General features: G+C 36.3%; 2 protein-coding genes across 2 annotated transcripts; one reads left to right on the forward strand and one right to left on the reverse strand.

Moving 5' to 3' along the window:
- The first annotated feature begins 7,008 nt into the window (after positions 1–7,008).
- LOC129316816 (NAC transcription factor 29-like) lies at positions 7,009–9,133 on the forward strand. The gene is made up of 3 exons (XM_054961186.1): positions 7,009–7,180; positions 7,306–7,592; positions 8,269–9,133. The coding sequence occupies exons 1-3, from the start codon at positions 7,009–7,011 to the stop codon at positions 8,764–8,766; spliced, it is 957 nt and encodes a 318-aa protein (XP_054817161.1). The 3' UTR covers positions 8,767–9,133.
- Positions 9,134–9,782: 649 nt separating this feature from the next.
- On the reverse strand, positions 9,783–10,496 carry LOC129315017 (protein transport protein Sec61 subunit beta-like). The gene has a single exon (XM_054958508.1). The coding sequence runs from the start codon at positions 10,359–10,361 to the stop codon at positions 10,044–10,046; it is 318 nt and encodes a 105-aa protein (XP_054814483.1). The 5' UTR covers positions 10,362–10,496; the 3' UTR covers positions 9,783–10,043.
- Positions 10,497–12,593: the final 2,097 nt, after the last annotated feature.

Below are 12,593 nucleotides of genomic sequence, written 5' to 3' on the forward strand. Positions count from 1 at the left end.
AAGAGAGGGGAGCCCCGTGAGCAGCGAGGCCTGGCTGGGCAGGAGTGGGGGCCCACACAAAAAGACAGGAGATGACTGCTACCGCTTGACATGTCCACCACCCTCCCTCACACTCCCACATTTGCCCCCACTCCACACCCCATCTCTTACTACATCTTTTCATTCCAATTCAATGATTTGAAACACGAACTGAACATTAGATTAAAAAAAAGTAATAGATTGTAATTTTTATGATTCAATTGATTAGATTGATGGTTAAATTAATATATAAAAATTAAATAAAAAATAATACTTATCTACATAAATATATAAATAAAATTTTAATTTGTTAATGATATTTAAAATTTTAATGTCAAAGTATGGACGTTGGACCGTCAAAACAAGAGATAAAGACACATCGACACAGCTTACAATCTTGATGCAAAATGCAGGAGCTAAAGGTATGTTGTCATGTCATGACTCATGAGCTTATAATTTTATGTCAAACATTGGATTGCTAAAGTTGGAACAGAGATTGAAAAAAGATTAAAAATTGAGCTTTAGTTATTAAAGAGAATCAAAGATTAGAGAAGAAAACTAAAAATTAAAAAAGATAAATCATGAATTTGGACGGCTGTGCCTAAAATTCTTTTTTGTTTGTTTGAGATTTTGACGTGCTTTGACTTGCTTTGGCCCACTTTAATTTTTGAGTTAAATTTATTTTCTTAAAATTGTCTTGATTAACTCCAGTCCAAATGTCCAAATGATTGAACTAAACTGTTTTGTTGAGCGATTAATGATCAAACTAGTAGAACTGTTTGGTTTGGTTTGGTTTGAATTTTGAAATGCCGCACAACGTACATCTTCACTCTTATGCCCTTCCTCTTAATTTCACAATTCAAATCCTCTAGAGAAATTATTATAATGCATTATCATATAGTTGCCATTTAACTTGTTATTTCATTTATTTCTAGTCATTGTTTAGGTGAGAGGATTTTTGACACTAAATAGAATCTATATCCCCCTCTCTTTTCAGTCCGCCCTTTCTTCCTTCTTTCATTATATTTCTCATTTTCTCCTTCCCACTCGTGAACCATACTATATGTCATCTACATACTTATATCAATTATCAGAAAATCAAATACACACGTACCAAATCAATATCTCTTACTTAGTACATGATCCCACCAACATTAGAGACGAGAATGGTCCCCGACCAACAGCCCCTCTATACATCTTTCTCTAAACCATGGCAAATTAAATCATGTATATTGTTTGCAAGTTATCAACAGTTATGTCTTATTTTACAAACTTTGTATAATCACGAAACACGTGTTTGATTTAAACTAAACCATCCGCAGTGAATTACATTATGCATGTGCATAATTGGTTATCGTGATTTCATATATAGATTCTATTATATTGATTGGAACCTTGATATCATCTTGCAAAAGCAAATTCAAAATAAATTCCTTTTCATAAACCATACACACACGGGTAACCATTGATTTGTTTCTTTTCTTTTAACATGTTTAGTTTAGGGGGGCGGCGTAGGATGTGGTCACCTCTGGATTAATAAAAAAATTAACAGCCCTCTAAAGATTAAGGTGCACGTAGGAATGATTTGAGAGAAAATGACTGTATTTATAAACATCATGCAATGTGTTTATTTTTCATTCAAATCATTGACTAAAAATTAATTAAGGAAACGAAGAGGGCGCCCTCAGTTTAGAGAGGAGAAGAAATAATTATTACTTAAATTAAATCAGATGTTGAATTGTGCTGCGTACAAAGTACCCAGAGTCCGAGATCGTTGAAGATTCAGCTTCCACACATGCATGGCACATATTGGAAAGTCGGTTCAAACGTTTAGAATTTTCTCGTCTAAAACAGTGGCTACTATATATAAGTGCCCCCACCTTCGCGTTTCTGGTTCCCATGTCAATTTTTCAGATAGAGACGTCTTCTTTGAAATTCTTTCCACTAATTAACACGCTTGTTTCGATTATCTCCTATCCCAACCCACCTACCTCCTCTAATATGAAAACGCTGCGATGCTTAACATATATAAATCTTTTCAAGTGACCGATCCTCAGATGGAAAAAGCATTCTTCAATTAATAATTAAGCTACCCGCCGTATAATTAATTACTAGATATTCCGATATCCCATCCCCCTCTTCTGAATATGTATAAAATTCCAAAGAGTGACACATACAGATGTGCCCCCTCTATATATGGTAGGGCTTTAAAGTCAATTTCTGAATCGTAAGACAAAATATATATTTGAAAGCGCATCTGCTCACATTTATTGACTTGATCATGTTATTCATTTCGACAGTAACCGCGGTTGGAAACGTCATTGTCATACGCCAAGTACCTCAACAGTAGTCGATTTGCTAATAAACTACTTAACTAGCTGCTTCAGTATAATTCACTTCAGTCTAATGGCATAAATCAAGGCTGGACATAAATTGCCAATCATCAGACAACAGAGGGATGCACAGGTTGTTATAAAATAATAGTTGAGAATAAAGATGTGTGCATGTGAGGAAGAGTGATGTATACAGAGACCTATATGGAGTACTGACTACTGAGTCACGAGACAGAATATATGAGCATATCTGACATTGCTTTGAACTTTGAAGAAGTAACTATAATGCATCGAACCACTCATGCGTAGCATTGTTACCTTCCACTCGAAGGGCACTAGCGTAGTGTTTTTTTAATCATGGATATTCCATGAGTTTAAGATACAATAATTATTCACTTCCCTATTTCTCTTGGGAACAGAATCAAACACAGCTTATTTCATGTGTCTTCATTCTCCCCAGGAGGCACACTCCATGATCTACTGAATAAACCCATTACGCTGCTATGTAGCCTTTAATATCCTCCTCTCCCTCGGGAAAAAAAAGGATATGACAATTACATCTTACAAGCTAGGTCACAAAACATGAAATTATAACGAGGCTTCAAATTAAACATTCTATAATATATAGTATCCAGAGATCCTTATGTCATGGAAATTAAATTAAAAAAAGGAAATTACTCTTAAAGAAATTATTTGTCAAACTTCATTTGCAATTTGGCTTCTCAGAGTTTAACTTAAAGATGATATATGATAAATTTGTGATTCCCAGTTCCTTTTTTTGATAGCGAACGTAGAAAATGAACCATATTAATTGTTTGAAAGTTTAAATAATTGACAAGTTGACTTCTAAAACTAAAAGACATTTAAGTCGTGTTGCATTAATAATATTACGAGTTAAAAGTTAAAACCCGATGAAATTTTATCGGTTTTCCAAAATGTCTTGAAGCACTATAGCTGTCATTTTCCAAAAAAGAATTTACTTTTCACCAAAGCCTTCTTTTTTTTTAAAAAAAAAAGTGAAGTGGACTAAGGGAGTTTAAAATATGAATTAGAAAGGATGGAGGCTTACGTGCATGCAAAACCGAATGGGTACGTAGAAAATAGAAATTGATGAGGGAATTACGTGGAAAGCAGATAAAAGGGAGCCTGTGGAGTTGTACTGTGTACGTACCAGAAAGATGCGACCATGAGGAAAGGAGCCATCCCACACCTTTTAGCAATTAGTTACCAGATCTATCTTAACTGTTTTGAAAAAAGAACAAATAATAATCTTGTCAAACCATTAACATCAAGTTAAAAAAATTTTATAATTAAAATTTTTAAACTTAGTACTTGTTCTTTCATATTTACCATACTAAAATCTTTTAAAATTTTTAACTTGATATTAATTTTTTTATGAAGTTGTTACTTATCATTTCTTCTAAATTTTTAACATTTGTGAGCCCTCTAGCTTACATCGTTTGAACTTTTATGTTAAACTGAAGCTCGAGTTTTACATTTTTAAAATTACAAAGTATTGCATTTAATTTAGTTAAAGGTGACAATTATATCAGTGAACAAATATGTTGTGAACTGGAAATAAAAAGACAACATATAAGAAAAACTAATTTAGAATAAAAATTAAAAAATTTCAAGAACCCCAGTCAAATAAATTGACGTTAAATCATAAATTCTCACCTTCCTTCAACATATATGCTATCATGGAAATAAATATATTCCATTCCTAGCACAAACCTCGATTTGCGAAGCACAACTTTCTTTTTTTCCTTTTTTGGTTGAAATAAGTTGAATTGGCTCGCATATTGCTGCAGATATTTTTTTCTCTGCCCAACGGGCTTGCATAAATTACTTAATACCTCAAATGGTCTTCTTCATGCAATTAAGCCAACCAAAAATATTCCAAAAAATCATTTATTAAATTACACTTAATCACCACTTATGATGATGATTATCTAATTGCATAATATTATATTATAGCAATGAATTAGAATGGGAAATACTTTAAAATAATATTTATTAGAGAGGATCTTAGAAATAGTTAATATTTAGAATGATCAAATACCAAAATATAATTTTAAAAATACTATATTGCCCCTAACATATCTCCTATATTTTTTGACTACATCTCACAAGTTGTATTTGACGGTCACTACCAAAAACACATTATATAACAAGGAGATGAAAAACAACAAACTAAAACAAAGCTAAATTAGTCCCTAGGAACCGCAACAAAATAATAATCCAGGTCTAGAGATGGATACAACGCGTTCTTGACAAGAAAAGGGTGGTGATTTCCCCGTATCGGACACGAGATGTTCCGCGAAGGTCATGAGTTGATCCACTATATATATCTTTCCCATGCATGGGTTGGGCCTTTTACATTTTGTTGGATCCACGATTTGGCCAGACTCTATGGTTGGTTCGCCATATCCACACATGAAAACAGTACTGTGAAATAATGTGTGGATTTTTTTTAATTAATGATAGTTTCTTTTAGCAAGGAATGGATCTTATTTAGCGAGGAATAAAGCCCTCGCTAAATGCTGATTTTCTTGTAGTGTGAGCTTGTGATGCAAGTTTTTATATTCTCTCTTTCTCAGCCTGGCGTACATATAGGGTGCGATTTGATGGGGTTCGCCTCACTCATAGGTTCACTTTGCTTGTTTCTTCTTTCCTCGAACTAATATAATATATACGGTCCCATTATAGTATTTATGTATAAAGTCTAAACTAGGTATAAGAAATTAAGATTTGGGAAAAAAAATAAGTAAAATATTCTTGCACACAAGAGATGGTAATAACATTACTTTATGGAGTCATGTATAAACGTCTCAGGCTCTGTGTACTCTCAAGAAAAATTCACAAGTGACATCTAAAATCCTTAAGTCCTTTCTCCAACTTAGCAATTCATTTTCTCTTACTTCCTCTTTATAAGTTATTTTAACAATTTTATTAATACTAATGCAAAAAAGTAAAAAGAATAAAATTGTATAAAATTTTAAATATATTCTCATATAATAAATCTAAAAAATGATATAATGTTATTTTTTTTATGAAGAGTAATTTTAAAAATACATTTTATGTTACTTAAAAAATTATACTGTAATTTATAAATACAACCAAATGAATGTTTTAAAATGTATCTTGTAAATGGCACTGCTTGTTTACTTTCCCTCTTCCAATAAATTAACAAGTAAAAACAGGAAAATGCCCCTTTGGGCAAAAGCAAAGACCCCCGGGTGAATAAAAAAAGAGAAACTAGATGAGGTTTCACATATAACCCATGCATAGAATCCTCCTAGGATTCGAGGTCTCCATCCGCATAAAGCGTCAACCTCAGTCGATCAGAACTACGTTTTCTCAAATGAATCGCTCTGCCCATTCTGACAGATTCGTATCAAAAAAAAAAAAATCAAAAGCTGCTTTCTCCGCTGACAAACAAACTGAAGACCTGGGTATTATCCATTACTTTGTTTGAAACCTTGACTTGCGGTACTCTCCAAGGCCGCTTTTTAATTCCTCCATTAACTTGCAGTAGCAAGATTCCAGATCAGCACATATGAATGAATTATGGGCGTGCACTTATTAACGTTAAAAAAAAAAAAAGGAACACAAGTAATTCAACTGCAGCTCCACACAATGTGGAATCAGGAACGATGTTCTGAAATTAGCGTTTGAGATGCATGAATATTGCGCCGCGGAGTAAGCAGAAGCGTAATTGCAAGCCGCTGATCAGTAAAGCACGATGCGAAGAGGGACAACTAAAACATGAATAGCAGTAGGAATCAAATTGAGGAAGTTTCAAGGAACTGGTATTCGAAGCACTTCAGCTTTGATAATTTTTGTTGGCATTACTGTGTCCCTCGAAAGAGACAAAATAACGTTGTGGTTTTCCTTGCACAGAGCCTTAGCGCAGAACCGTATCCTATGGAAGCCTCTAACGGCATCTTCCCCTGAAAGCTTGATATTTGTATCCATCGTCACTGTATTCATCCCCACCAATAAAGAACTAGAAAATTGAAAATATGCAAGGAACAATTTTTATATATAAAATTTATTTTATATTTTCGAATAACTGTAAAATATAAATATATTGAATATCAATTAACCTTAAATGCATCATCTCTAATTTCTAAAATAAAAACGCGTGGAATGGTATCATCTCTAATTTTCTAAACAAATAAGTTCAGACTGGGGAGGATTCTATAACTCGCACAACAAGGATAAAAACAGAAGCTAAAACACTTTCTCCACAATACTGTATCATCAAAAACTTCTCTTCGGCCGTTACTATTTCTGTTTTCTTCAGAACACTTTTTCCCCCCATTTGAGCGCTGGAATACGGTGGAAAGCGACACTTAGTTGTTAGTATGTTATATTGATAATATCAAGAACAATTTCGATTCCTAATTCTAGTGATGTCGAGGACATTTAGCAGATAGAAGTTGCCAGGACGTAGGTAAAGGTCAATTCCTTGAGTAAAGCCAAACCAGGAGTTTCCTGTGTCTTCTATCATGAGACTCGAACCTTATATACTGCTGCTGGCTCATTGCTTTCCTTTACTTACAGCTACCCAAACATAGAGGTACTAGTATTAACGGTGCTTGCGCGTTCTTTTGATTTCTTGTTTGCGAACAAGAGATTGAGAGAGTGTTCAATGGAAGGAGAATATCAACTTGGGTCTAGGTTTCCCCCTGGATTCAGGTTCCATCCTTCTGATGAAGAACTCATAGTTCATTATTTACGAAATAAAATCACCTCTCGTCCACTTCCAGCATTGATTATTGCAGAAATTGATCTGTACAAGTACAACCCGTGGGAGTTACACAGTTTGTTCTTCTTCTTCACCATCCGCTCCTTGTATCTGCTTGCTATTTTCAAATGACCATTGCTTCTCTGTTACTGTGGCCGGGAAAAAGACGAAACTAAGAATATTTTGCCTTGATATGTGCAGAAAAGGCATTGTTTGGGGAGGATGAATGGTATTTTTTTAGCCCCAGAGAGCGCAAGTACCCGAATGGATTAAGACCAAACAGAGCAGCAGCTTCAGGATATTGGAAGGCCACTGGTACGGACAGGCCTATACTAAGCTCTTCCGGTTCAAAGCGCATAGGAGTGAAGAAAGCTCTGGTTTTTTACACAGGTCGCCCTCCCAGAGGGGCCAAGACAGACTGGATCATGAGTGAATACAGATTGGTTGATACAATCAGTAAAACTTCCAGGTTCAAAGGTTCCATGCGAGTTAAGTGTCTCCTGCATATTTTAAGTTCCTTCATCCTTCTTTCACCAATAATTATTCAATCTGCTTTAATTTTAGGGAGAATCACATTCAAGGACTTATCAGAAAAATTATTTTTAAATAAAAACTAATAACAAGTTTCATTAAAAAAAAAATTATGTTACCATTTTAACAACAATCTGTTTCATATTGATTTTTATCTATGAACAATTTTTTTTAAAGGAGCCTTGGATGTGATTCTCCTTAATTTTAATACAGCTTAAGTTTTCCTCTTTGACTGATATAACAATTTCAGATTATTTCAATTGTCATATAACTCTCTCAATTAATTTTTACCGCTGGAGCTTTCCACTTTGAAATTTCCTTCTGTCTTTCGAATTTGGAATGTGAAATTTGGCATAATATAATTTTGTTGCAGTTTAATGAGTATGTAACATGCGGCAAATGAAAAATTTAGAAATGATATCTAACATAACGACATAAAGGGAAAATAGGAAGAAGCGTCCAAATACTGCAGGACGATATTTTAGGAGATAATTTCAGGATCTGAAAGTTGAGAAAAGATTGTTGCCTGTGTTGTGGGTGCTTGCGAATTAATAAAACTAGTTTATTTTTTTTTAAAATGTCTGAGAACTTGAATAGTAATAGCTCACGGTTCTACGCCTGCTGCTGTCACAGCTGGATGACTGGATGCTTTGTCGGGTTCGACACAAGGGCTACTCATCGAAGAATTCTGGTGAGAGTCAGGAGCGTCATTGTGGACCAAATTCGCAGACAAACCTCGCAGGGCTCGAGGAATTCTCAAGAAACACGGACATTGAAGCCAACATTGTCACAAATCATCTGTACAAAGACTATCGAATCTTGGCCTCTATTCTTGCTGGCAAACCTGTACTTCCCACGGAGAACATGTCAAGTGTGAGCTTTAAAGGCAGCAAAGGAGACAGCCTCAATTCAGTGTGCAGCTACTTCGACGCCTTGAACACAAAATCTAGTGAGGATAATCAATATGAAAATCTCATTTCTTTCAACGGGGACCTTAACGTTGAGAACAAAATAGATCCTTTTACTGCCAAGGTGTTGACGAGAAGTGGCATGAACTTATGTAGTCGAAATCAGTCTCAAGATGGCATCCTCAAGGGGAGTCCACCACCAGATCCTACCATCAATTTTTAAGAACATAACAAATTGGCCTCCACAGGAAGGCACCCACAAGTCACAATGATGAAACTGACTTGAATATTCATAACTCGAAAGAGGATTGTCTTTCAGCGTCCAAACAAAATCGTTACTCTACGTTTCACTGTTCATATTACAACTTCTGGTGTTTACAACACGAGGATGTGATCTCATGCAAAAGTGTTGATAGATTCATGAGTGGACTCCGAAACTCGTCAATTAAAATTGTATTTCATTCTTACGGTGGCACATCGTCTTACTCAGAATTCACATTATCTGGATGCTATATCCAGTGCATAATCCTCAAACCTACAGCGCCTACATATTGTGTTATATCATTGATATATTCTGCCAAATAAAACCAAAACTCAGAAGATGATTCAAGATGAAGTTTGCAATAACGTTATCTTCCCCGCGTAATGAACAAGAGAATCAGGTAAAACAACCCGTCAAGCATGGTAAATTGATTGCTTCAGTCTTATTAATACTAACTTCGGTTTAAAAAAAAAAGGACTAAAAAATAGAAAAGCGAGAAACAGAACATTGGCAGAACAGAGAAAACAGTGCAGCACGGTTGTCCTCTCCTACTGTCTTCAAAATTCACATATATGAAACTTTAATGAAAGAGAAGTGAAATTATCAGGTAAGTTTGCAAGACAATGTTCCATTAACACAAGCTATCCATCAACATCTCGGCACGCACCCAGATTTATGCTAACTCCCAGTGCTGCCAAAACACCTCTGCTCCCTTAATCATGTTGCTTATATATGCATTCAGGGCAAGCACAGACCTCGTCGCCCATTACACTCCAAATGACTAAAAAAAAAAAAAGATCAAAGCTAAAGTTTAGCGTCTTTTTTCTTAAACTTTTGCGGAGATCGTTGGTAAGTATTTCAGCCATGCACACGGGTTTCAGCAAAACAGAAAGCTTCGAAATTTTGACTTGAAAAGCATAACTTCCCAATAAAAGAATAGCCAAGCCAGTAGGATATATGGCTAGAGCAGGCAGCAATTAATGCCAAAATCATTATTAGTATAACAAAACGAAAAGGATGACACAGATCGATTTTCACATAATGGCAGAAAACCGGCTTTCTTCAACAGCAAGGAGATCCAACATCAACAAAATTGACAGCTAGATGGCAGGAAAATTACAAAGAAACGAAGAAAACACAGGTTTCGATGACCAAGTCAAGAACTGAAAATTATGCTTCGGGGCCAGGATCAGAAACTCAAACCCTATGGATCAGACACCACGTTGTCAGATTTTCAATCAAACTGGACCGGCAGATCGACGGTAGAGCTTGCCAAAGACGTGGAGAGCGGTGACAAAACCTATGAAGCAGAGGCTCATGACGAGCACAACGGTGGGCGAAATCTTCAAGCCTGGGGCATCGTCGGTGTAGAATCTCAGCATGTTGGCGGGACCGGAGCCACCAGCGACAGAAGCGGTGCTGTTTCCCCCGGCTCCACCGCCAAGCCGGCGGCGGCGCATGCCAGCGGCAGCAGCGGCGGAGCCACGTGGTGCCATGATTCCGGGTCGCGTGGTCTGGGAATTGGCAGACTGAGATTGGGATGAACCCCTCGCCATGGTCGCCGAGCTGAGAAGATCAACAAGGTTAGGTACAACTTACGAGTGTTTTAAGCAGCGATCGACGGGATGGCCGACTCGGAACGAAAGGACTAGCGTAGAATGACTCTCATAGTCATAGATTGGAAATTTTGTTATTTAAAGTTTGGCTTAATCTTGTTTGGATATTAATTATGTTTGGAAGTATAAATCAAGACCTCTCTTCTAGTTTACTGTCCCCTTTAGTGGTAGTATAGGAAAGAGTATTCCGTATTAGTATAGCAATGCTTTTCCACCTTGTTCGTGGTTGACTCCAGCTTGTTGCTTTTCTGAGCGGCCCTATGTTCGAGCCTACTTCCTAATAGGTAGTTTTCAATAATGCAGCTATACTCTTCATGCCTTTATGCAAAACCCGCATCATGATTTATTGTCGTTCCTTCTCCTTATGTTCTGATGTTTCCATGAATATTGCAAAGAACCTTTGGTTCTTTTTCAGCTACTTATCCATCCGATCTTGAATTTTTCGCAGCACTTCTGCCACAGGTCCATTGAATATGATTAGTAGGTTGGGTTGGCCACCTCCTGACTTGGAGTCAGGGTTCATGCTGCTGCTATTTGTTGTCACCAGCACTACGTGCTCACAATGATCAATTGCTCCAACATTAGGCGATAAGTGTTCTAATCCTACATGCGTAGAGATCTCTTTTGGTCCATAAGAACTAGCACCTATTTCATCAGTCCTTTTATCTTTTCGCGTCTTTGCCATCTTTGTTACACAGGTCTCACCAAGCGTGCCACAAACTGTTTGTGGTTGAACAACAAATACCAGGCATGCCAGAGATGCTGGGTCTCAATAGATAACGAAAAGGATCTTGAGTTCCCTTACCACAGTTCGCTCGAATGTAAAAAGATAATGGACTTTGATAGAACAAGTATGTAATTTTACTAAAGTGTTTGAAAACTACAGACTAAAAACTAAGAACTGAAAAGGGCAAGTAAATGTAAATCATGTAAGTCTTGATCGAGTGTTGACTGTCCTCTCTATTTTCTTCTTCCAATTTATAGTGTCTACTAGCAAAAACCTTTCCTTTGGGACTTAGCACATTCTACCGAAGATTCAGGAATCTCGCGAAACTCATGGCACGATCTCTCCATCAGCCTGTTCACCGAACTACTTGGGCGTAGATTTCAACATCATTTAGGATCGTGTCTTTGTGGCAACAGTCTGATATTTGAAGCTGATAGGATTTCGGCATGTTTACGTGTTGTGGATTTTGATGAGCATCGAGGCCGGCCTCTTTTGTTTATATTGGCCCTAACGTTTCAATTACTCAGCCTAACTAGCCTCATGACCTATTTAAGTAATGTTTCATATTTAGCCCAAACACACCTACATCTATGAAACTTAAAGAGAACGTTGCACATCCTAACCACAATAATAACGATGTTATTCCTTTCTTGCTTTTTTTTTTTAAATTTTTACCAATGCAATAACATTACTCTAAAAGTTTCAAAGGAAGTTATTGAACGGAGCCATAATATTTAAATTACCACTCAATACATATCTATAAATCAAAATAAGGTGGACATTTAAGAAGGAAGGCAAGAGAAGATGATCCGGTGACTACTTACACGGATTATCTTGGGGAAAATGTTAGAAAATCCACCTAATATAGATATCATGGTTGCAAGTGTGAAACTATAACTAAAATGAATGGAGAGCGATTGCTTATAAAAGAAATGATAAAAATAGAGATAGTGCAACAAGGCCATAGTATTGAAGGAACAATAATTAAGATTTCGACACCTGACACAATCTCCTCAACAACAATGTACTTTATAGCCCTGTTTGGTATGTAGGCTTCAATTTAGAAGGATTAGGATTGGGACTGGTGTTGGTATTGGTAGTGGGAGTGGGAGTGGGAATAAGACTTTAAAATTATGTTTGGTATGAAGTAATATGTGTAGAGAATACTTGCTTTTATTTTATTTTACAATTAAACATAAATTATGAATAGACTATAATACTCCTTACATTAAAAAAAATAAACCTAACTTGTAAGGTCCAGAAGCAGTCAAATGCAGCAGATCACCATGGCAGCGCAGCTTCAGTTTTAGGTTCGAATACGGCGGATCTAGAAGAAGTCGACAACGTCTCCGATTCTGATCTTTCCTCTTCCTCCATCTCCTTCTTCATTGATGTGTTGCGTCTCTCTGAATTTTATTTTTCCTCCTTCACCTGCGTCTCTTCCT

Source organism: Prosopis cineraria, unplaced genomic scaffold (assembly GCF_029017545.1).
Source record: "Prosopis cineraria cultivar Desert tree isolate PC_DT_omini unplaced genomic scaffold, ASM2901754v1 PC7, whole genome shotgun sequence".
Taxonomy (NCBI): domain Eukaryota; kingdom Viridiplantae; phylum Streptophyta; class Magnoliopsida; order Fabales; family Fabaceae; genus Prosopis; species Prosopis cineraria.